General features: G+C 42.9%; 1 protein-coding gene across 2 annotated transcripts; it reads right to left on the reverse strand.

Moving 5' to 3' along the window:
- Nucleotides 1–36: 36 nt before the first annotated feature.
- On the reverse strand, nucleotides 37–25,564 carry LOC139779092 (uncharacterized). Of its 2 annotated transcripts, none has more exons than XM_071717343.1 (19): nucleotides 24,490–25,564; nucleotides 17,470–17,653; nucleotides 16,976–17,042; nucleotides 16,068–16,138; nucleotides 8,983–15,890; nucleotides 8,684–8,805; nucleotides 8,451–8,586; nucleotides 7,875–8,368; nucleotides 7,680–7,797; nucleotides 7,429–7,559; nucleotides 7,192–7,335; nucleotides 5,633–6,916; nucleotides 5,114–5,535; nucleotides 4,762–4,995; nucleotides 3,553–4,437; nucleotides 3,284–3,413; nucleotides 2,839–3,154; nucleotides 1,665–2,739; nucleotides 37–1,577 (listed from the first exon to the last, which is right to left on the reverse strand). In XM_071717343.1, the coding sequence occupies exons 2-19, from the start codon at nucleotides 17,628–17,630 to the stop codon at nucleotides 995–997; spliced, it is 13,281 nt and encodes a 4,426-aa protein (XP_071573444.1). In that variant the 5' UTR covers nucleotides 17,631–17,653; nucleotides 24,490–25,564; the 3' UTR covers nucleotides 37–994. The 2 variants fall into 2 exon arrangements, with proteins under 2 accessions (XP_071573444.1, XP_071573439.1); XM_071717338.1 differs by having other exon boundaries at nucleotides 8,962–15,890.
- Between the last annotated feature and the right edge of the window lie 570 nt (nucleotides 25,565–26,134).

Raw genomic sequence — 26,134 nt, forward strand, 5'->3', positions numbered from 1 at the left:
AAAATATGCTTAAAATGGAGCTCATATACTGGTCGATTTATAAAAATTAAAAATATTTATTTACGGTATGGTACATATATTTACAAGGTTCTAAAAACTACTACATTACAATAGTAGGACGCGTGTCAGTCTTATATTTTCACAGAAAAAAATTTACTATTTTCTATTATATTAATATTAGTATTTTTTATGAAAAAAAAAATCTGAAGATTACAATGTAATGTAATAATTAAATTATATTGTAATGATCTGTATTATTTCTGTACATCCCCGAATGTAGTGCGATTTCATTACTGAAATACGTAATATGATCTCGAATATTCGACTATATCTCATAAAATAAAACGCGTAATAGAATATTTAAATAAAATACTTACATAGCACAAAGGAAATATATAATATCTTACCCGTTTGGTTTTTTTTAAGTATTAATTTTTTTGGTTATTCCGAATGACGTGAATATTATGTAATATTGATTGATGCAAATTTGACTATTCAGCAATTCACGATGTAAATCTGTGATGTAATCGTAAGTTTAACAATAATTTAAGACTTTAACAGACAGCCTTTTCATATAGAAAAGTATCACATCAAACATATACTCGAGTTGATACATTTTAAAATTAAAATACGACTCTTTATTGTACTAATCGTTTCGATCGTCTTCCCTAGTGTACAGCTGTTTAACCACATCTCCGCTTTTAATATATACACGTTATATTTTGTGAAGTGAAATCAGGAGCAAAAAATACAAGTGATATTAACATTACGATTTTTCAATCCTAACTAAAAAATGCTTGTATTTTTTTGCTTTTTATCATCGCAAATCAGTTTTATCGCGTACAGAAATTATAACTGGGGTTTTGTTGCAACTCCACTTATATACTAGCTTTTACAGCGATACGCAACTAATCATTTTTAATAGAAAAATCTTGAATCTCGATATGACACGAAAATGATATATACCTATATTATATAAATAATTATTGTGATATTAATCCAAGTTTGACAGACTTGCGGCGTACTCGGGATCTTTCCTGATGTCTTTCACTAGTACTTTTGGCTTGATATCAATCAATGTTGAGAGAGTGAGACAATTTACCCTCATGCTAAGGCCCCCGACCACCATATACGTGCTTAACTCGGCCAGATTAATCGGGCTGCTCGGTATTCCGTAATGCGATAGCGGTTCGCGCCGTATTTCTTCTTCCTCCTCTAATCCCGTGTTCGTGCTTTGCGCCGCTGGTGAACGCGGCGTAAAAGAGGTCGGCGGATACCTCGGATTCGTGGATTTGCGCGCGACAGCTTTGAATACACGTGGGCTCGATTTCGTGCATAGAACGACCGATTTGGTGGTGGATTTTCTCGCGACAGCCTGACGATCATCGCCGCGATCTCTTTTCGATACCCCCAAAAGATTCTGATCATCCTCGTTTTTCGTGTCACCAAGTTCGGTATGCCTGGCATGTTTCGTGATCAAGTTCTCTAAGACCGACTCGAAGTTTGGGGCATTCTTCGAGTTCGTCGCGGAACCTGCGTACTTCTCGGCACTGTATGCGGGCAATCGTGTCGACGTTCTGAAATATAGAATTCGCATGTTTGATTAGGTGTCTCCCGATGAAAGCAACAGTATATGTATGTAATATATACGAGCAAGCACCTACCCTTGTAACTGATCATGCTCTTTCTGTTGTTGCTGCTGTTCCTGCCACTTGTGGGGTAGGTGCGAATGGAACATGTTCTGATGCCTCATCCTATCGTTGTTGGTCTGGCAAAACTCCTGGCACCATTGACAAACCCATCCGGACCGTTGAGTGACAGGCGGCGACAGGTTCTCCGTCTGCTTCGCTTGCTCGTTAACGTCCTTTTTCGCGGAATTTATAGACGACAATTTTGGCACAGGTATATTCTTGTATCTAAACGGCAACTTTACGTTGGAAGTGGCTTCCGAACCCTTTAATTCCTTATGCATGAGATTCCAGTGCTGCCTGATGGATGACAGCGACATGCTGCGAAGATCACAATAGAAGCAGCCGTAGATTATAGTCGGCGCCTCACGTTCCTCCCCCGTGCTCTTCAACATCCCGTCGACATCCCGTTTTTGAGGCGTCGACGGTTTGCCTTTTGTCTCGCCGGAGGAGGAGCCAGCCGCCGATGTTAGTTCCTTAAATTTCAACGGCAATGAGGGATGATTTATTTTCCAATGCTCGACCATTTCTGCCTTGAATATACAGCTGTAGGTACAATACAGGCACCTAAGATTGTGCTTTTGAGTGGCGTGTGTTCTCATATGACTCTTCAGGCCAGTATAATTTACGGCTGTGAAATTGCACAATTCGCACCTCTCTGAGTGATTGCTGGTGGAAACGGTTGCGGAAACGCTAGTAGCAGACCCGGTGGCCACGTTGTTGCTAGCATTGTTCTCTGTATTCAATTTTCGCCTTTTGCCCTTTATTGGATAGAGACCATATTCCTTTTCCCAAAACTCATCGGGCAACTTTGCAACCGCATTCGGATTGCGTAGAATATTTTCCGGATTATTCGGGTGCTTCGCGCGGATGTGTTGGCGCAGCAACGGCTCCGAGTTCGAGCTGCGGTCGCAGTAAGGGCACAAGAAGCTGAACAGTTTCAAATGCGAATACTGAACGTGCATCTTGAATCCGCGCTGGCGGTTGAATGTGTGCTGACAGTGCTTGCAGGCAATCGGCTTCTCCAGATTGTCATCAGTCTTTCCGCGAGCTGCGCGTAAAATCATACAAAATCATACAATACGTTCTGTCTTATGGACGGTATAATCAAGACTGTATAAACTGTTCTGAACGTAATCTCTATACTTACGTTTATCATTTTCGGACATATCCGCGTCGTTGCTCCTGTCATCGTGCATCTCGTCCTCCTTCATGTCGATTACGAGATCCTCGTTGTCTCGGCTGTCGTCGTCGTCGGTGTCTATGTTGCTTTTATTAGAATCTTCAAGAATGTCATTCTGCAGGTTGGATATCGTAGGTGCAAGGTTTACGGTCTTCTTGTCGGCTAGGATTTTTACGGAACTAACATCTGGACTAACGGGTGTCGCTACACTTTTGTTGGCAACATTCATGTTATGAGACGTCGCCTTGATCATATCCGTTTGCTTCTTCAATAAAGTCATCACCTGCAAATTAAGCAGTGTAATATTAATATATTATATTAATATTTATTTATTCTGTTTCATTTTATTAATGTTAATTAATAAATAGTAAAAAAACATGACAAATGGTAAAAAGTTTTAATAAATATGTACCCAATACTCAATCGTGTTATCCGGCGAAAGTGGCTCGTATGCTGGATTTTCCCCATTATGACGTTTCCCAAAATGCTGCAGCAATGCTTTACGATTTATCGATAAATATCCGCAAGTCTTACAATGCCATCTAAACAGATACATAATCTCTCTTAATAATAGTATTTAAAGGTAGATTAGCGACAAATTCTACTCAATTTCAGATTGCGTTGCAGATCTTTGACATGTGACACGTAGGCGTGTAAGTTTTAATATAGCATATCGCTTACCTCGGATAGTTCAACTCCCTATAAAGATGATCTCTCATATCGTGCTTGTATTTCGTCTTGAAGTGATTACACAGTGTACAGACATACATATTGGCATCCGGTTTGCCATAAGGTCCAAACCTTCCCATGTCAGGATCATTAATGTCACTCAGTTCACCCGCATCTGTTTTTGAGTCTTTAGCCGATTTATTGCCGGTGTCGTCTCCTGCCTCTCCGGATAATTTGTCGCACGAGAGCGATCGTTTCGATTTCTCCTTAGATTGCTTATTATTGTCGTCGAGAGACGTCGATTTCCCGGTCGATTTTATTTTAGCTGGCTTTGTCACGATTTCTGTGTCGCTCTTACGTTTACCTAGAGATACCTTCGAAGCTGCGGACGACGTTTCGCTCGACGTTTCAATCTCTTCCTCCAAAAGAATCCCGCGGATATGCCGAACTCGCGGCATGTTTCTCAGCCAAAGTGGCGTCGTATCAAAGGGCTCGTCTTGCCCGCCTTGCTCCACAGCTTCCGTGTTCCGTTTGTTGACACCTTTTATCCTCTGGTATATCATGGTGTAATCGGCATTGGTATCATATCCGTGCTTGCTATTTATATGCTGCTCGAGAAGTACCTTAGGGTTCGTTTTGAATGAGCACAGAGTGCACTTGTATTGGGAACTCTCGCCGTGAGCCGTGTCAGCATGCTTGACTATATCGGCTTTGTAAACACATTTAAAATCGCACAGATTACATTTCCAATGATTGCCGTCCGGATCGGGTACCTCCTCCTCGGTCTCTTCCTGGACCGGTTGCTGAACAGTCTCTGTGTTTTCAATTTCCCTTACGACTTTCACGAAAGGCCTCTTCTCCAGATGCTTGTCGGTAAGATGCCGTTCCACAACGTGCCTAGATGTCATTTTAATACTATCAGAGAGCATAGAAAGTGTACTCGCGCCAACAAGAAAATCTTAAAACATCTGACAAGCAACATATTCCTCCTTTTCGTACATTAATTTTTTTTAAATCAAAATAGCGATCTTGTTTATCTTGATTACTGACATTAATGATCATTATTAAATAGTAATCAAGCTCATTAGTCGTACTTGTCACATGTTTTAAAATTGTATTAAGTATATGTATAAAATTAGAATTTTTATCAAATGTATCAAAAAATACGAAGACGACATAATCACATGTACAATTGAAATTATCGCATAAGTGTGTACAAACCTATGATAATGATGATGATTGCAATGGGAGCATTTGTAGAGTCTTGTATCGTGCATTTTCAAATGAATGCCCATTTTTTCGATCGCTATATTTGGATTCTCTTGACCTGGCTGCGGTGGAGGACAATGTGGACAACGGAAATATGGCTCATCCCTATGTAGGGCCTTCAAATGATACCTCAACATCGCCTCGTCCACTGTTAAGTAATTACATTCGGCTACGCCGCATACATATCTACCGCAGAAAAGATATGATTGTTGGAACAGTATTTCTCTCTCATATTTCATCTGTTGCAATCTCAAATAATATGTCGTGCATGCAATGATATATAATATATGTTAAAATAAAATACCTCTTGTGTTCCGGTATAAACTTCGGTATACTATCATCCTCCTCGCTTTCCTTAATAGATTCTTTCGGTTTCGCGCCCATACGACCGTTTTGGTGCGAGCTGCTCGCCAGATTCACCATCTTATCGAACATTTTCTCTTTCTTATCTAAACAAGGAACAGGATTGACCGGACCGCTCTCGGGTACGGTCTCGTCTTTTGCGTGTAATTGCAAATGCCGGATAATGTTTGTCCGAACTTTAGTTGTGTAAGGACATACGGCGCATTGGACTTCCCGATTGTAAATCGCCTGACGCGGTAATTGCTCTATCTCATCGGGACTGAACGATAATTTTTCGTTATCCGCAGTTTTGTCATTTTCCTGTTCCGCTCCAGACCTAATACCTTTACGCCTCTTGGTTCTTCGATCGGCAGATCCGAAAGGCTATATAAAAATTACATATACATAACACTCTCTCTTTGAAAAAGAAGATACAATGTAAAGTTATTATATTAAATATTGATGAGAGAAAGAGACTTACAACTGCTTGCACGATGAAGAGACCATCCACCGATGGGTTTGTTGGGTCGGCAGGCACTAACTTCGTGTTGAGGAATTTGTGTTTTGTCTTCATGTGGGCTGTAGCTTGATACGAAACCGGATATCTCAATTTACACATCGCACATCCAAAACGCTTCAATCCGTGAGTCTTCATATGTTCTAGGAGCAAGCCAATTTTGACGAATCGTTTTTTACAATGCGGGCAAAATAAGTTTTTCATGGGGTCTCCGAGATTGCACGTCTTAATGTGCGCTTTCAACAAGACTACTTGTGACGCCGTGAAACTGCATTCCAGATAACCGCATTTATATAACTCATGTCCGGTACGGCCGGTGTCTTTGATGTCATCCAAAGTCAAAGGTTTGTCTGGTTGAGCAGTCGCATTAGCAGTCGGATTAGCAGTCGCATTAGCAGTCGCATTAGCAGTCGCATTAGCAGTCGCATTAGCAGTCGCATTAGCAGTCGCATTAGCCGATGCCTCTTCGGACTTGCATTTAATCTCGGTAGTGTCGCTAGATGCAACCTGCTCTTTATTCTCAGCCTTTGTCTCGAGAAATGCGGGTTCCGTTTTCTTTATCTCAACTTCAGCGTTTTTCTGCGCGGCAACTTTCTCTTCGCTCTCCAAGATCTCGATGTCACTGTCTTCGGTTTTATCCACGGATTTAGAGGACATGTTGCCGGAATTGGGTGTAAAATTCTTCAAAAGTTCCGCATTATCGAGAAAATTGGTATTTACGAATTCGTCACTGCAATTGAATTCACCTGAGAATTCTAGTGGGTCTACCGCGTCGGAGTCGTTCATGGACAATGACAGATTTATTTCTGGTTCCTGAAGAATTTGACTTGTGGTATGGTCGGTTAATTTTCCCGTCTTTGAGTGTAGAAACGATTTATCTTGCACAGGCTGTTTTTCAGGGATGTTATTACTCGTTTTTTCACTGACACTGGCGAGAGTCACATCTGCAGGTTGTTTTGTTGAGATATTGGAAACATTGGTCTTAACTTCTGCGTCCTTTAGATCATTACTGACTGCCCCGACAAAATTGTCCTTTTTCAAGTTGTTTGGCGGTTTAGACCGAGTGTCAGTTGAAGCAACTTTAACATTTAACGAAGCTGTAGAGATTTGATCGTTTGTTGCAGCTTTCTTAGTTGTATTCTTTTTAGAATCGTCAGCACCGTCACTTGAATCAAAGCTTCCTTCATTTATTTTTTGTGTGATAGTTCGCAAAACAAGCTGACGTATAACTTCCTCGGTGTAGTTTGGCTGAAATTACGCGCAATTGCATGATATATTAAAAGCATTACAATTTATTGAAACAGTTATGTCACTTTTTAGTAATGTGTCTAAAATTTCGAATTTTGTTCAAAATATACAAGTCGGATAACATGAACATATTTAGATAAACACCTAATGACCGATATATTCTAAACTTCTAATAATAAATAAAAACACATTCAAAATTGAAGTTGTTTTAATATAGTGACAATGACATGCACAGTTTGTTTTAATTAAGTTATAATTATTTCTAAGAATCATACCTTTGGAGGAAGCACACGCTCCAGAACCTGAGGTAATCGATTGCAATGAAAGGCGCTCAAATGCTGATGCATTTCGTTTAGACTCTCGGCACCATAAAAACAATATAAGCACTGGTACTTGCAAAATCCATGCACTTTATAATGCTGTAAAGTACAAAGTATTACAGTAAAACGAGCAATATTTATAATTACTTTCTTTTTCCTAATAGCGTTTATAGATAAATGCAGAATACGTACAGTTACGAGAGATTCTGCCGTCGTGTGTATAGTGTTACACAAATGACATTTGTGCTTAAACTGAAAAGATGGATGTTTTGTCTTTAAGTGTACGGCAAATGCTTCACGTGTATAAAAGATTTTGTCGCAATCTGGAACCAATCAATGTTAGGAATTAGCATCGTAATTATGCAATATACAATATATTAACATATTATATTAGCACGTTTGTAACATATTATATTATAATCAAAACTATTAAAATTACACACCATGTTTGCAAATAAAAGGTTTTACGTAATCTTTGCGATTGACATCTTCTTCTTCCTGGGTCGGCTTTTGCGGCTTGCCTAATAAATAATAGAGTACGGTGCCGGGATGACAAGTCGTCTGAAAAATTTAATTAATTAACTAAATATTATTCCTTCTCTTTTAATAACATAGTTACAGTAACTAAAAATTATTACGTGATGTTGTTGTAAATAGGACGGTACAACGGCTCGATAAAAGCAGTAACCGCACTGGTACCGGCAATGGCCGTGTTTCTCCCACAAGTGAGCTTCCAAGCTTCTCCAGTCACTCGGAGATGCGTGGCAATAGGCGCACTTCATATAATCGTGCGCCTCCGTGCTGTTCTGTCCGCTGGCCTCGAAATGCTTAAAATAGTGCTGGTCGTACAATGTGAGGGAGTCGGTCGTGTAAGAGCAATTGCGGCCCATGCACTTGTAGAAGTGAGCCAGCTTTGTCTCAGTCAGCATCGCCGTATATGCCTCCACAGACTTTAACTTGACCGCAAAGGAGGACGAGACCGATGTGTCCTTAGATTTGGCTGACAAAGGCGAACGTATCACTTTGATTTTCCTCGACCTGTAATTCAAGGTCGATGGGTTTGTCGATGGGCTTGTCGATGGGCTTGTCGCTAGGCTTGTCGATGAGACGATCACCGGGTGGATCCTCAGAGCTACGGTCAAGGAATTCGATGTTAAATATGTGCCGATAGATTTCGCTGAGACGGATGTTGGCAAATTTTTGATCGGGCATACCGTGCACGTTCGAATTTATCAGCGGCTGTAGTAAGACATTCTTTTTTAATATTAAAGGTTGACTAGGTTTCCTCAGAATGGGTATCTCTTTGCTCTTCGTAGGCGAGATCTCCACCGCTCTCCTAATGTCACTTACCTGGAAATAGCGTAATAGTGAAATAAAAAATGTGGTAATGATAACAGACAAAGTCGGGATGCCGGCAATGAAAAATAATTGTGACACATTCACGTACAATATGGCTTTCGTTGTGATCGGATTTTGCGAGGCTAACCACGTTTTCGATCTTCAAAAACGAGCATTCTTCCTCTGCGTCCGTTTGCAGTGAGTCTACCGCGCTATCCGATTGAGCTCCATCTACGAATTTTATTCATTAATATAGATACATGTATATTTCTGTTGAATACGTTAATTAACGAATCTCTTGCGTTTCCTCATTAACGCATTCAACTACTCAAATCTTTAACTAAAATCTACAACTACAATCTATAGCGATCGGTTTCAATCACCGACCTGTATTGAATTCCTGCGAACCTTCTTGATTATCCGTTGGCATTGATAGCATATCGCCGCTCAGCCGTCTGAACTTGATAAAACTTTGTGGCGGACTCTTGCACGACGTTGGCGTCAATATTTCCTTTCTCGAATACTTGACGTTTTGTTGTTTCGTTGGCGAATGCTGGACACTAGAGATCGGTACGACGTCCGGTGGTATCGGGATCGACGACATAGGCTCTCCCGGCTCGCTCTTGATCTCCGTTTTAATATCGAGCATCGGTTCAGGTACTGGCTCCAACGGTTTGACGTTCTGAAGCTGCGCGGCCAGCCTCTGTATTGTCGTCAGCATTGGATCCCGCGACGAAGACGCGTCTATGGTCGAGGTCTCCTTCAGGATCATATTGACGTCGGTCTGCTCAGAATCCGATTGCTCGCTGCTCGAGTCCGACTCGAAGATTGGCGCCGAGCGCTCATTGTCGCTGTTCTCGTTGTCGCTCTCATTGTCCTTGCACGAGTCCATGATCGCGAGAGGATCCCGGATCTTCAGGTCCACCTTGTCATTCTCGTCGTTCGTCACCTCTGACTTATCAGCAGCCAATTGTTCCTCCGTAAGAGAAGGGCGAATCTCCTGACTGCTCGGCTGACTTACAAGATCCTCCTTGATGATTATGTCTTCGGTTTTCAGAGGTTCCGCGGACGAACTCTCAAAAGGCAACGAAGGGTTTTCCCTCGCTTCCGAAATGTGCTCCGTCGGCGTGTTACATTCAGGGACTGGACTGACGACCGCGTCCGTTCGCATCTTGTCTTGCAGTTTGTCTATTATGGACAGGCCCGATTTAGTGCTCTTTAATAGAATGCCGATGTTATTGGCGATCTCTTGCATCGTTTTCTGCCGCTCCCGCTGTATCTCCATCTCTCTGTTTTCCAATTCAGGTGGGCAAACAAATGCGCTTAGATTACCAGTGCTCACCGACCCCTCCGGCTCTCCTTGAGACAGTTTCGGTGTTTCCTCGCTTTCTTCCTTGATCTGAATATTCTCCTCCGTTTTTGGTTCGCGCAGAATACATTCACTGGTATTCTCATTGCTGCCCTCGGACTCCGCTAGCCTCGTGATACTCACCAACGGTACAGCCTTACACTCTATAGTCCCTAATTCAGAAACCTGCGGTTTTTTTTCTACAACAAAAGGCTCCTCGGCGTTAACGGACGCTGACTCGTGTGATTGCTCGTTGTTACTCGTAGCCATATTGATCTTCAAGATCTCGGTATCCATCTGCTCTCGGTGCCAGAACGCAACGTGGGCCTCCACGTTCTGTTGCTTTAGCTGCACATAATTACAACTGCGACATAAATAGCCATAGATGCCATCCTCCCTCGGTATGACGTCCTCAGACGCAGACTCGTTGAACGTTTTATCCCTGCGACACATCTTGTAGTAGTGCGTTTTCATGGACGCCTTGGCCACCGCCTGGTAAGAACAATTGTTGCAGTGGAACCTGTATTCGCCCGTGTGCGTCGTACAGTGCTCGTAGAACGCCTCGAGTGCCGCGTCTGCTGCGCCTACCGTGATCCAACCGCAAAACCTGCAGCAGAATTTGCACGTCTGACCTGTCTCTGTCGCGGATGACGAGACGGTCGCATCGCGTTCGGTGTCCACGATGGCAGCTTGTGCGTCCGTCGACTTGAGACGCGAGATAAGCACCTCCCTCCCGTGATGACTGACCTTGTAATGGTGAACGATGTTCTTGCCCGTAAAGAAGCATAATAAGCATTTGTACTTGTCCTGACCGAGCCAGGCGTAGTCTATCAGATGCTTGATGTCTATCCTGCGAAAGAGCTCCGCCATAAGTTCGTCGTAAACAATCTTTGGCGGTTCCTTGAAAAACTTGTTCGCGGTAGCGGCACTTGCCGCGGTAAGATCAGCGCTATTCGAACTTTCTGCTTCTTCCAAGTCCATTTTTGTCGATTTATTTTCCTCGACGGAAAGAGAATCATTACCGAACGCTTCTTTAAGTGTTGCTGTACTTATGGGCTCTAATAACTTAGCAAAATCTTTCAAATCTATATCAAAGCTATCCGTATTTACAAGCGATTTAATGTTTTCGCATTTCACTATCGCATCGTTGACGGCATAGTTGTCCCCAAGAATTTTTTCAGGAGTTTTCTCCACCGTTGTAGGTTCTTTATCTGCCGATATCGATCGATCAACTTTTACGGTGTCCATCGAGACATTCGTTTCGGTATTCGTCTCTTCGACACTCGTTTGAGCAGTTTTAGAGGTAGCTCCAAAAGCAGTTTTCTTCTTTCTCTTTCTAGTAGTTACTATACCCATCTTCCAGCCACCTTTCTTTTTCTTCCTTCTAGTCAACTTTTTCGCGCTTGGCTCGATGGCCAACGGATCAGTCGCATCCTCCTCAAAATCCGCTTCGCTACCCCTGTCGATCGACGTATTCTTCTCCGTCGTCGGCACCAATCCTATTAGGATGTTGCTCAATAAATCCTCCCTAGTGGTCGTCCTAGCCGCGCCACTGCTCGTTCCTTGCCCGATAGTCGTGTTGCTCGACATGGAAAAGTCCGACATTGTGCTCTCCTCATCGGTGAATGACATTTCGTCCTCGGTTTTGTCATCAGTGAGTGCAAATGACCTCTTCGATTTCCGTTTACCAGTGTTCTTGGCGTCTTTCCGTCGTCTCGAAGTTATCACCGTGTCCACTGAATCCCGATCGGACTGCTTGTCCGGTCGAAGAGAGATGTCTACCGCTGCGGCTAGCTCAGACACATCTATGCCGAAACTCTCATCGGACGAGCTATCGAACATTATTTTAGATAAATCTATCTTTGTAATATCCGCTTTCTCCACAAGCACTCGCGGTTCCATAACAGTGTCTTTACGTAGGACGCGTTTGGACCTACGGCGAAGTGTGTCATTACTTTCCTCACTGCGATCCACTTCTTGATTCGGTGTGCGATTTCCAGCGTTTCTCAGCAACTTTTCTGTTCGCAGAGCCAGCGGTTGGTCCTCTTCACTGTCGGAACTTGGAATCGATTTCCTCAAGCGTAAACTGCGAGTCCGTCTGGTGTCATTCTTGCTCTTGGCTTTCGGTTTGCTCGACTCATCGATATTGCGAGATCTCAAACTCTTCCTTGACTTGTTCGCAACCGACTCGTTCGTTTCGGTATTCGACTCCGCAATCTTCTTCTCAGCAATATTCAATGGCTCGTCCTTCTTAGAGTTCATCGATAACGGGCTCGGGCTCGAGGGCGACTGACCTTCTTTCGACAATCTGCACATCCGATAACCTGTCGCCGTTACTACATCCTCGCTAATAAACATTTCCCTGATATTCTCTTGCAACATCTCCAAAGAATTTCTTCTTTTCGTTTTTACCTTAGGTTTATCATTGGAAACTTCTTGGTCTGTAATATCGGTAGCGACAGATTGCGTTGTCCGATCTTTATCCCGATCCGAACTTTCTATACTGTCTGTACTATTCTGATCAAAACATTCTATATTACTTTCTGTGCTAGCCTTTGATTTCTCTACGGTGCTTTTATCCTGGCTATCTTCAATTTGTTTCTTCTCTTTATCACTATCTTCTAATCTGCTGATTTGCTTTTCGCTTTCTGACTGGACATCAATATTTTCGTTACTATCTTCTAATCGATCATTCTTACGACTCTCCTTCTCCAATTGTACATCTTTATTCTTATTATTATCTACTTGAACGCAGTCCTCGCCACGGGTCTCTAATAAACTGTCATTTTCCTTCGCGATAATATCTTGAGTTAGCTCTTTGCTCAACTTGTTACTGGATGCTGTTGCCTCGAGTTTTTCTTCCGAATTTTTAGGATCCGTGGAGATTGCAGAATCTTGAGCTGCCGGCTCTCCCTCAACATTCGTATCAGTGCTGGTAGTTAAGATACTGAGCCTCTCCGCAAGACACTCGTCATCCGAACTGTCCGACACTATTACTCGCCTCTTTTTCTTGGTCTTTTTCGCCTCGACCGTTTCATCCTTGCCCGAACTGCTCTCAGACTCAGACTCGATGATCTTCTTAAGCTTTTTGAACTTTTTCTGTTTCAGCGCCTCCCCGAGCTTCTGTATCAACTTCGCTTGCTCGACTAGCTTCTTGCCCTCACCAGATTCGAATGACTTCCTGATGAGTGCCTCAATCCATTCCTGCGTTACCTCTTCTTTGGATTTCGACCCGTCCGCTTCTGACTCGTCCTGCTTGTCCTTCTTGTCCTTCTTATCCTTCTTGTCCTTCTTACCCTTCTTCGCGACATCACTGGACTTGGAATTGTTCGTTACCGAGTCTGCTTCGCCGATTTTTGTCTCGTCTTTGTCAGACTTTTCGGGAGACGACGAAAGAATCTTTCCGTCCTTCGCAGCATCACTTTGCTGGACCGAATTCTCTGTTGCACGATTACCATCGCTACTGCTGCTCACTTCAGCACTTGCAACGTCCTTGCTCTTATTCTTGAAACTCGATTTACTGCTCTTCTTGCTACTACTCTTTACACGCGATGGTTTCAACGAAGCACTTTCAACTTTTTTCGCCTCGTTAGCAACGCGATTTGGTTGCGGAGCTTCCGGTCGCTTGATTTTAGGAATTTTGAACTTCTGCAGACCAGAAATCTGACTGGCCTTCGTGTCAATCACGCCGTAAAGACTCTCTAGCGGTGACTGCATTCTGTCTTTCAGCAGCTTGTCCTTTTCAGGCGATTTCTGCGATTTCGGTTTCTCCTTTGTCGTCTTTGTATTCGTCGTTGTTACTAGCCGTTTCTTGGGGTCCTTCTCCTTGTGAACGGTATCTTTGACTTTGGTTGACACGTTCACGTTGGCGTTGACGTGTTTATCTTTGGCAAGGCGTGGATCTCTGGCGGAAGCGCCGGTCTCTTTGGCCTGAGTTGCACTTGTATTATGTTCCGTACGAACCCGTGGATCTCGATTTGGAAAACGATTCGGATTCTCTCGATCAGAATGGCCGTCTCGCGGCCAATCAGATCGGCGCACATCACGATTAAAACTAGGCCTCACCTCCGTCCTGTTTCTATCATAGTATCCATCCCTCCCCTGACTTCTGTTACCCCTGTTCTGCGTGCCCCAAGGGCAAGGTGTATTGGGTCGCGGATACGAAGTTCCTGTGGAACTGTCAGAAATCACCTGAATTCCACAAGGAATCACATTTTCGTAAGTAGTCTCGCTTATTCTATTAGCGGGACCTTCCCATGTCGGTCTTACGTGTGGATATTCCGTCGGTCTGCTGGCGGGGAAGGCTGGATCGTAAGATCCTTGACCCATCTGAAAGCCTCTGTATTGTGGCGAAAAACCTGTATTGTGGGGAGGTATCAAGGGAGGTATATCCTCTCGAACGTTTTCCGGTCTCACCATATGACTCATCTCTTGCGGTCGCACTGTGGGATTGATCAACGGTCTGGGGCCAGCGGGTAGAGTTGGTGGAAACTGATTTTGCCTAAACTGTGGCTCCATCGGAGGACGTGTGAAGGAATGTTGGGTGGGTTGCAGAGGTGGATTGGTCACTCCACCATAGGGGGAAGGTGTCCACTGCGTGTTTCCGAATTGATGGTCACTAGTGGCCGTAGGAGAAGCCCAGTGCATCTGATTTGCATGCATATTATAATAGTCAGTGTTATCTATCATAAATTCATTCTCCGGTCTAGATAGATTCACATCTTCCCGTACATCCGGAACGGACGGTACGCTCGGACGTCTCTGATACAATGGAACATTTCTCTCATCCGGTTTGTTCGCGGAGTTATGAAAACCTGGTATCTGAGATGGGCTATCGTCAGAAATAGTAATCACCTTATCTCTCGCACTATCATGAGCGTAAGCGTCACGTTGACGCGGATGCCTCTCGTAGTTATCTGCGTAACGTGGCTCTTGGAATTTGGAACCCAGAAAAGACGATTGCGATGCCGATCGCTGAGAATTGTTCGATTGATGAGGTGATCCTCTAATCTCGCTCGATTTCACGGGCGAAACTCCTGCTGTATTTGGCAAACTTTTTCTAGTGGTAAGTTTCTCTCTTTCCGACAGCGACAAATTTTTCAATGCTTTATCCGTTTCCTTTTGCTTTGCCGCATTTTCGTTGGCTTTATCGCCCTTCTCGCCATCGTCCTTCTCGCCGTCATTTAACAGTTCTGCCAGATCTTCCATAGACAATGGAGGCTCGTGCAAAGACGGCGGCGAGAATAGAAGCGGTATCGACGGCGGTTTCGGCGGTGGCTTCAATGGCGTGTTATGACTGTCTTTCGATCTGGGCCTAGGCGACGTGGCCCTAGGCTTCGCAAATAATATCTCGGGATCGGGAGAGTTGAGTCTCACCTCAGGAACATTCACAGGTGATTCCGACCTAGAGGAACTGGCGGCCATTATGTCTAAAGTCAGCCTATTTTTCTCTAGAATCGAAGATAATCGCCTGGAACCGCCGAGAGAAGGCACCGGAACGGTCGGTATATCTATATCTTGCGAATCCAACGTATAGTTTCTGCTATCGCTGACTCTTTGCGGTAAACTGTTACTGATCAATTGCGCAGCGGTCGCTACATCATGACTGGTAGCGACCAATGAAGGTTGCCGATTTCCTCTGTTCCTTGAGTTATTCCTTTCCGACTCTTCTAACATGTCCCATTCAGCAAGGGTATGTGTCATGACCATGACATCGTCCGAAGTGGAATCTGGTTTTGCATTATCCGTAAGTGTAATAACCGGTATTTCTTTGGAACGTTGTTTTTGCCTTCTTCGATCCAATTCACTGCGCTCTGTGGGGATTATTACAGGCAGAATTTGGCAATCGGGACTGGAAGATCTGAATGTATCCGGACTCTCTGGTGTCTCATCGATTTCTTTATCCTTCTCCACGTCTTGCGATTGCCCCGGTTCCGTACACTGTTTTGACTTCGCTTTCTCTGACGAACTGAAAATCACAGAAACACATTTTTTTCGTCTAACGATTTTAATATCCATTCACAGGTTTCAAGAATCCGTGAATTGTTAAGATTATTTAATTTTAACATACATATATAGCAATTATCTGCATTTATTTTGCATTTTATTGTAATTTCTTAAAAATACCGATATACATAGTACTTACGTCGAAGGTAGCGTCGTGACGCCATCATTTTGTTTAAACGGTAATTGTAAACCAGGTGTATTTCCCTGAAACTCGTGTCGAATTAGAATAATTAAAATACAAAGAACAAACATGCACTATGGAAGCCTAAAAACATAGTCAAAAAGAAGCAACGAAAAACGAGTGTAAAGAACCAAGGATCGAATAAGCAACTACTATTTTAGAGAAAAAGAGAAAAAAGAAATGTGTGTTTATATCGTATAATATTTATATATAGTGCTTTTAAAATTATATTGTGTGAAACAAGTATGCAAAGCAAAATCCTAGATTCTTCGTGAAGACTATACAGATGACGAGAATCCCATCCAAACAGTCGATTTACATTAAAGATGAAAGATGTAAAAATGTGAAAACATTATATCGAATTATTATACATTATTTCACTCTGTTTCACATCTTTCATCGAAAGATATGTACAAAATATGCTACTCAGAAACAAATACGATAACAGAACAATTAGGTAGTCATTTCTTTAAACATGCCTACGGTTGTGCGAAACATAATAAATATTTCAGATTTGGAATAGATCTTTTGGACTAGAAGCCTAGTTTTGAAGAAACATGTTTCAGGTTTTTTTTTCGAAAATAAAATTGGATCCGTTTACAGAACAATATATACAGTGACATATCAAAAAATATATACAATATACGTAATAATAATATAGACAAAAGAACGAAACAGAATATGTGCGGACAGAGCGTCCTAATGTTTACTTCTCCAAAAATCAAAAGTATAGACATACACGTTTAGTAAAATCTTGTTTTAAAATTTTTTGGACACTCTGTAGGTTGACGAGCTTACACAGCAAACAACAAAAATGTTATCCCGGTTAATGAACCGGGATAAATTTCCATGAAATGGATATCTACCTTTTCTACTCTATTGTGCAGTTTCTGCAAAACATCCTCGCACCGCTGCAGCGTCTCGATCTTCAACCTATTTCGTCAATAACGTTCACAATTAATAACATTGTTCAATAAAAAATTACTTTCTTTCGAGCACAAGAATAATCATTTCTTATAGCTTTTTGGACGCTGAATACGGGCGAAAAATCCTAACATTACTTAATTTTGATTGCAATAAAACTTTAACAATTTTGCAACTTTAACTGCAAATTTCTCAAAATTGTGACGTGATAGAACAATTTGGCAAACGGGATCGTTATTCAACGTCCAAAAAGCTATAAAAAATAATTATTCTCGTTCTTGTGTTCGAAAAAAAGTAATTTTTTGTTCAATAGTGTAGTTATACGATCGCAGTATCGTATACAGCAATTCTAATACATCAGCTTTTTAACAACAGAATTTATACGCGCGGCTATGTATGAGCTAAGTAATCTCGCACTAATTCCCGTCCAACGTACTTTCGCTTGCTGTTTGACAGAATCCCGTGCAAACTTTGCATTTTCTGCAATTGAATATGCCGGTTGTCCTTGTCCTTAACGTTTTGCAGCCTCTCGATCATCGCTTCCAGAAATGGAATGTACTTTTGCATCTCTGCAAACTTTTTGTCGTATTCGTCCATCTTGTTCCCTGCTCTTGGTCAACCTGCGTTCAAACAGAGAAAAACGCCGCTCTTTTAAAACAGTAACTACCGTTGTATGTTTTTTTTTTACCGATCTGTGTATCCGTTATACAGAATAAATCGAACGTTTGCTTTTTGAAAATTTCTACTTCTATTTTTACTCGTAAGAAATACGCGTTGGAATAAACTTTTAGATATCTCGAATGTACGATATCTGTGCGCAAAGGGAAAAGCCGAGAAAGCTAATAATATCTTAAAGGCCACCGAAGAAAAAAATGTGTCGTTATCTCATTTTCGATGTTTAATCGACACCAGCAATGCGCGCACCAGCCTTCGTAGATGCGCAGGATAAATAAATATTTTAGACCAACAGGCGGAATCTTACAGTAATTTTTGTGCATAGTGATAAATATTTTTCTTTTTTTTTGTGAATTTTATACATTTCCGTAAGTGTACTCACGTCGACATAATTGCCGTTGTAACGGCACGCGAAATTTGAACTATCAGGCCTCGACGAAGACGCGACATGGTCGAGCGATCTTATTATTAATTATCATCCTTTATTCGTCAGACGCAAAAACAGACTGTTCTTTCATTAACGAAGCTTTGAAGGGGCATTGAAGACATTTTCTTCGGCGATTTCATAATTTCTTGCTGTCGTCCCGAGTAGCGCCTCGCTTTCAAAAGAGACGCTCGCTAAGTAACTTCGAACGGTACCGTTTGCTTTATTCCGATCCTTCGGCGAGTCGGCGGATATTTTAGGCCACGGCTCACGCGCGCGTAAACGCCTCTTACTTTCTGCCGATTAATGCCGATTGCGTTAATCCGCTTACTTATCGCAGAACGGCGCGCGGCGTAATATCTGTCGAATCGTCGTTCACCAGACGCGCCGCGATTTGCTCACAATCGTCGTCGAAGCGGCAAAAGGCACAGTTCACGACTCTATTTCCATTTTCGGTAAAGCCTCGACCTCTCGTTAAATCGGAGCACCGGAGGTGCGATTGATGAATATACGTATATCGTAAAAATACGTCATCGCTGATATAAGCCACTCTCCTCGATCGCGAGACCATCGAGTAGCATCGTTAACGCTACCGCGTTCGTCCGACGTGTATATATCGCTTGACGATACAGGACCGCCGGGTTCCGCATTCAATTTGCCATTTCTCTCCTTTTCTCTCTCTCTTTCTTTTCCTTTTGTTCTATTGTACTCTCACAGCGGGATAACGGAGTATTCAGTATTCCCGGACGACAATCGCTCTTTGTCCCGAGCATGCGGAACGTTCATCCGTTTCACTTGAACGAGTTTTCTTCAGGCTTGTCCAACGGGTTCTCTCACAGAATCGAAACGCCGGGAAACGTCGTCCTTCGGTCGAGCGTCCGATCTTCGGCAAGGGGGCTGAATGACGATGCCGCACTTCGACTACGCCGCGTATACCTCGCTGACGATCGATTATTTTCCGACGATTCTGCACGCTTTGTCACCGCCGTTGCTCGCATTGCATACAGGGTGAATCATAACGCACTGCACTCAGATTTAAAAGAGCAAGCCGACCGTTTATCTCGTAAAGTAAAACGACTCGTTCGAATTCAACACCGCAACAGCTCAGGAAAATATTTTCAAGTTGAGGCCGGTGACTTCGAGTCTTGTTTGGAGCAGCTGTTTATCATGACTTTACGATTTAAATCAGGCCGCAATCGATATTGCATCGAGGCACAAGGCTGTCATTTGTGATACGATTATATGCTCAAAAAATTATTATATGATTTAAATAGAAGATATATTATTGTGAGTACAAAACTGTACGCGTTTTATTACACGATTACACGCAGAACACCATGTATATTAGTACACGCAGTCGCACGTTAAGCGTACGCACGTAAGTGATATCCCTAGTTTTCGCCGTAAAAACTTTTCCACCAAAGCTATAGCTAATCATGGTGGTGCTACAGGTGTAAGAGGAGATGGATATTGATCCAATCAACCCCTTTCACGTACAATACTGGAACGGGTCTGTTTGTCACATGAAAGCAACATTTTTGGTGTTTAAGGACAATTCTCACTTTAATAACTGCTATACACACAATTCTTTTATAAAATTAGAACAATTTTCTTAAGTGTGTATTTATAAATATATGACAATATATTTAAAAATATACTTATGGCAAACGATATACCTGGTAAAATACGATATAATCCGAAAAGAATCCGTTCATGTATTTAGATTATGCGTAAACAACGTATGGTTCTCAATTCGAAAAGAATTGATCCGCAAATATCGCTTAAAAAGCCGGATTTGTTTGTTGCGAGCGTGGAACATTCTTATAAAATCGTCGCTCATGTTCCTCAGCAACTGAGCTGAGAAAAAATGTTGCTCAGAACACGCACGCACGCACGCACGCACACACACACACACACACACACACACACACACACACACACACACACACACACACACACACACACACACACACACGCACGCACGCACATACACGACGCATACACTTCTAAATAAATTGATTCAAAAGAGAGAGAGAGAGAGAGAGAGAGAGAGAGCGTGTGCGCGCGTGTGTAAAGAATTTATTTAAAATATAAAGTTGCAATAAATTCAATTTTGTTAAAACAAAATTGTTTATTAAAATATTCTATACACATACATGCTTGTGGGTTTAAGTTGTCCACAATTTAAATCTCAGCCTCTTATATAAAATGCTTAGATTTAGAAAGGCTTCTCTTGCATTGTAAGCAAATAGGAATCGATATTGCGGCAATATCCTGTTTATTCGGCACGTTCCTTTATACATATTCCTTCCTTTATATTAAACGTGTATTCAGACACATTGCAGCCACGTTAATTTGTGCCGACGAAACATTATGCGTATGTGGGCCGCATAATATATACCGGAAACATCATCAAACTTGCGTTGAATTTGTATTAGATGAGCTATTGCATAAAATATCGCCATGACTCTTTCAATAATGATGTGCTGCTTGAAGCGCACCATACATTAGTAATACAATTTAGAAAATATCAGTTTCCATTTTTTTTATCTTGAGCGAATTTTCAATGTAAAATTTAATTTTACATTGCCAAAATAATAAATTTTGAGACTCAAAAGGTTATATAAAATGATGCATTGATGCCACACTGCACTTTTATTATTTATGACACTTCATATATACACTATTTTGTTTAAAAAATATACTTTCTATCATTTTGCACATTTTTCTGTGGTAAACACATGCACGTAACTTTTTTAAAAATCCACATCACACAGCACGTAAACTTATGAATATACGATGAACACACATTATATTATCACAGACTTAAAATAAGTCAAATTTAAACAAATTTAAACAAATTTAAACAAAACTAATATGTCTTGTAGATAATAACTAATACATTGCGCAGTTTTATCGTACCTCAGGAACCTTCTAATAGCGATAAAATCATAATTATCCTCAAACACTATTCAATGCACGTTGCACACGTAAAGCGCCGTTACTTTATATTATATTTCAAGGCAAAGCAAGCGATCAGTTAGGACGCCATGTTCTTGTCGGAAACACTCTGAAGTCGACAAAAGTCGAAATAATTGTGAAAGATAATTTTCTGTTTAAACAAAATCAGAGCAAAATGCCAGTTGCCAAAATCGGTCATCGGAAACTAGAATTTCTATCAATCAACAACAATTAACAGTTTGAAGTTGAGATAAGTAGATTTGAATTGTAGCCCAAGTTGTGCGAGTTTTAGTACTTCAATAACCTCCAAAAACGTTTCCTCAAAACTGCCAGTCGGGATGAAGATGTGACATTCGCCGTTGTATCACGTAGCAGATAAATCCAGGTGAATTGGATAAAGGCTACGTGTTCACTCGTGTTCTGCTCGGACCATTACTAACAGGCGAATAAAATATTGACATACGTACCGATAATCCTATACGAAGACCCTATCTATCGAGATAAAATGACGTCACCAATCGGTCGTCGACACTCTGTACGAAAGGTTCTCTACCAAATTATCACTCGCGTGCATATTTACTTTATACATCTCGTGTCTAGTTTTACGACTCGAAGACGGAAGTAGAAAGACAGAAGCCAAATGCACATTGCACGTAGTCTTTGTAAATTAACTGCTGCCAGTAGGTGGCGGGATCTGTTGCTAAGGTTATGGGGGCGCCACTTGATTGAAAAATTCAAGTTTCCTGAGCAACCGAAAGTTCTCGGCAAATCGTCCATTCATCGCGCGACCTTCCGGAAAGTTCCGGCAGTTGGATATGCCGTGAGGCCATAAAATGTCATGACGAAAGCTATATGAGTCATTCTCTACGGCCGAGATGGCAAGAAGAGCGAAAAATCATCTAAAATCTGGAAGTTTGACGAGCTTAAAAATATTCTGAATCACATATAACAAAGGTGCAAAATCCATTTAATATTAAATCTGAATTTTAATATTTAATATTAAATGTTTTAAATTCATATTTAAAACATTTAACAGTATACTAAACAGCAATATATTAAACTAATATATTGCTAATGGGTTTTCAAAATGTTGTTAATTCAAACAATTTCCATCAAATCACGCTGTTAGGATAATTATTTAGGTTGATCGACGAAATCATGTGGAGGAAGTTTTGAAATTTCTACAAAATTAATTTATGATTATCGCTATGAAACTAATACTTGTTTCAGCGTTACGAAAAATAGTAAGCTTTTTGAAAAACTCAACTTTTTGGAATCCTTCAGAAATGTAGCGTATGTCGCAAACATTTGATACGAATTGTTACGCCCATAAAAATAATTATGATCGACAACACGTCAATCGTTACGTAAACCATGTCAGTAGCGAAAAGTTAATAAAATTGTTATACATATAAAATTACGAACAAATTCTCTCTCTCTTTCTCCCTCTCTTCCGTATGGTGTAAAATTCCTCGACGATGCACAATAAAACACAACAAAGCACAAGCAAAAATCAATGTTGTCTCCTACAACAGAGCTATAAACCTCTCACGTTGAAGCTACGAGTCGTAGTCGTGTCACACAATGGCGACTGCATTTGAGAATTGCTACTCTCCAAACGAACAATGGCATAAAAAATTATTTCGTAGTGCACATCGTTATACGATGGATCTCGATATTATAAATCACGAAATGATAAAAATCTGCTTACAGAGAAATTTCGATGCGATTGCACTGAAATCTGCCCTATTGAAATTTCGATGAACAGTGGCAAAATTCGATTACATTCGGCATGATCGCTTTGTCTGAATTATGACGTACATATCAAGGGAAAGTGCAGTTCTTCGTGCACGAACGAAGGACGGTCGAAGCGAACGCGATTGGGCGTCAAATCCGACAGTCACCGCAATCTGTCTTCGAAAAGAAAAGGGAAAAATAAGAAACACCTAAAGAAAAGACAAGAGGCAACCTTACTTTTTGCGCACCTGATAAATCATCACCTTTAGAGGCCAACAGCCAACAGTGCGTCGATTGTCTCCTGTTTCTCGATACGATCCTGCGTTCGAAGCGTTCCAGCCCTCTGTCTTTCTCTCTCTTTCTCTCCCTGCTCCCGTAATGAGCGTGCAACGACGTTTCATCGACACGGCTCTCTCGTCTCTCCCCGCTACCGCGACAACTGCACAAAAGCTATACCACGCACAATGTCGGCAAGTTATGTCGGCGCTGATCTCCGACGCTCGGACCACGAGACGAGAGAGGTTTCCTTTTTTCGAGGTTCTTGCAGCGCTCTCTATGACCGTTTGCACAACGCCGGTGCGAGGAACTAGAGCACCGACGAAGACGAGCAACGGACGTTTCGGCGAGCTCGTTTCGTTTCGTTTCGTGCCAACGCCCAGAGACACTCGCACGGAGGTCGTGGCGTCGGCCAGTTGGAACTTGGAACCTCTCGCGAACTTGGAACCACCAACATTGTGGAAGGCGAGAGCGAGTCCGATATCGGAGAGCGAGTCGCTAATCCAGCATTATTAACTCCAATTGTCGGTACAACCGATCTTGCGATTAGCTTATTTGTGTTCCGTGATTTACGCCGGAAAAAAAAGAAGGAAATAGAACTCTCTCCCGTAGGAGAGAGCATTCCCGCCCTTTTGATTCACTTTACAGACCTACACATCTGCTCTCTACTACGTAGAGAGTTATACGTGTGTGGTTTATACACGAGCTAATGTACTTTCGCGTATTTTCGCAAGGAGTTCGCCAGCTCGCAACTTTTCCTCGCCGACGCGACGTCTTGCCAGTACATGTATGCTCCCGCGAAAAAGAAACGAACCTTTTTTTTTTCTCCGCCTTTTTACCTCGATAATCCGTAATTCTTGCGTGTAAAAACTCCCCAGCAAATTTTCCCCTAGGGGGAAAATGGAACAAAGGAATCAAACGTGCGACGCATCACGCAACTTCTTATTGATTTGCATCGCGACTATCGCGAGGTTAATGCGACGACTTCCTGCGCACATCTGTCGAGGCCGAGACGCCGAGAGTGCCGAGGTTTCACCTGGAACGTCTCCGGTCTCGCTCCTCGCTACCTCGGCCGCGCGCTATCGCCGAGCAGGCCGAGCTTCGGAAAATTGCCGTTGTTCGTGGTTGACATCAACAAGAACCAGGCATAGAGGATACACACATACACACAAACACATATATACGTCACATACGGCCAGACATGATTTTATTCTTGGCATCCAATTACGGATCCCGGAAAAAATGGAAACGTCGTTCTACGCAGCTCTTAGGCACTCTTACCTGATGATCGATCTAAGCGGTTTAGACGCTACAAGCGACGGGAGCGTCAAGCCCTTAGGCCCTAATCGTCTTATCGCGCGATAAAATATTTCGTCTATTTACCGTTGCGTGAATCGTGCAGAAACGAGTCCCGGCCGATAATCTCGATAATTCGTCCAGGGTATGATTACAGGTACACCGCGGCAACAACCTCCTGTTTCGAGCTAGACGACGAATCCGAATCGCAGGTCGCTCGCTGATGCAGCATATCTTCCCTCGGCCGTATGAGTCATCCGATCATCTTACGGTCGCTCGCGGTCGTTTCGGACTCTGTATACAGATTAGAGGGCGATCGTCCGATCGCCCTCACCTACGATCGTTACGTCCGAGCCCGAGCTAGCAACGGGGGCCACTCCGGCCACTACGTTGGAACAATCACTGTCTTACTGTCTACGATCTACGATTGTTCCACGTCATCCGTCCGCGGCATGTTCAATTCGACCATCGATTTCGGAGTTCTCGGGTTCGAGCCGTTCGAGGTACTCGGGTAACTCGGATAAAAGGAGACGAGTCAAGTATAGTGCGAGCAACGTTTACCGGTTACCGTGCCACCTCACTTGTCGCGCGTCATTCTTGCTCGCGATCGACAACGAGGCTCCTCGGGCGAAAAAAAAATGTTAGGCTTAAGACCTAATCGACTCGCGACCTTAAACGCGACAATCACGACACGCAAAACGTAGCGTTAGCGTTTCTCGAAGATTCGTGGATTACGTCACCAGGGATTACGTCCTGCCGGGAGTGCCGGGACGATCGGCGATGCCCGCGGTAGTCGCGGTACGCGAATCCCACGATTCCCACGTCAATCTCGCGAATCTAGTTTGAATCCCGTGTCGAAACAGGTTCTCCGCGCGTCTATCGCGGACGCCGACGATCACGACGGGCACTTTCGGCGTGTGAGAAGAGGCGTCACGACGCCGAGGACCGGTAGTAGCGGTATTGCATCGAGTACTGGGACGTGCCATGGACGATTCATCATTATTACATATACATACGCGGCATTCATATGTGTATACGCGCAACTCGGAAAAACATAACAACGCACGTGGAAAAGTGTCTTTCTCTTTCTTCCTGTTTCCCGTCAATCCCGTCGGTACGATCGCGGTCAGCCTCTTCCTGATCCAGGCGGGGCGATTATTTGTATTTCCGATATAAATGTCCTTTTCCCTCCCAAACGACCCAACCCAAACCCTCTTTTTGCCCTTTCGCGCACGGCCGCCGGCCGCCGGCCGCCCGCCGAACGAGCGCGACAGCTAATCGCGCTCGTGCGCGATCTAATTGCGACGGACGCGAAGGGCGGGCGAGTGGCGAGTGGCGAGTGGCGACGCTTCACGCAATGGCCGCCGTGTACATGCCCGAGGGCCCCGAGAGATCCCGGATCCCGTCCCGTCTCTCATCTCGTCGGGGACTCGTAAACGCCAACGCCAATCCGTCGCTCCCCTCGTGCCGTGCCGCGAAATTCCGCGACGCACGACAGCACGTCACACGATCGATTTTCAATTGCGCCAATGACCTATGACCTATCCCTCCCTTCTACGTTCTGCGGTGATCGTTGTGTCTCCCTCAGTAACCAAGCTATGAAAGACGCATCGCGATATTCGCGATTCGATTCTATTTATTTATATTTCAGAAAATTGCGGGCGTGCGCAAGCGTCTCTCTCTCTCTCTCTCTCGTTCGAGGATGGTCAACAAAAACAGCCGTCTGAAAAAC

The sequence above is a fragment of the Temnothorax nylanderi genome, unplaced genomic scaffold (genome assembly GCF_030848795.1).
Source record: "Temnothorax nylanderi isolate EJ_2023f unplaced genomic scaffold, tnyl_v1.0 TNYL_tig0006_pilon, whole genome shotgun sequence".
Lineage (NCBI taxonomy): Eukaryota > Metazoa > Arthropoda > Insecta > Hymenoptera > Formicidae > Temnothorax > Temnothorax nylanderi.

What these genes read in the sequence shown, in the direction of transcription:
- LOC139779092 (XM_071717338.1), bottom strand. Translation starts at nt 17,630, where the DNA reads ATGGACGAATACGACAAAAAGTTTGCAGAGATGCAAAAGTACATTCCA. An exon ending in TATGTCCGAAAATGATAAAC is followed by an intron (nt 2,740 to 2,838) that starts GTAAGTATAGAG and finishes TTTTACGCGCAG; the next exon opens with CTCGCGGAAAGACTGATGAC. An exon ending in GAGCATGATCAGTTACAAGG is followed by an intron (nt 1,578 to 1,664) that starts GTAGGTGCTTGC and finishes TCTATATTTCAG; the next exon opens with AACGTCGACACGATTGCCCG.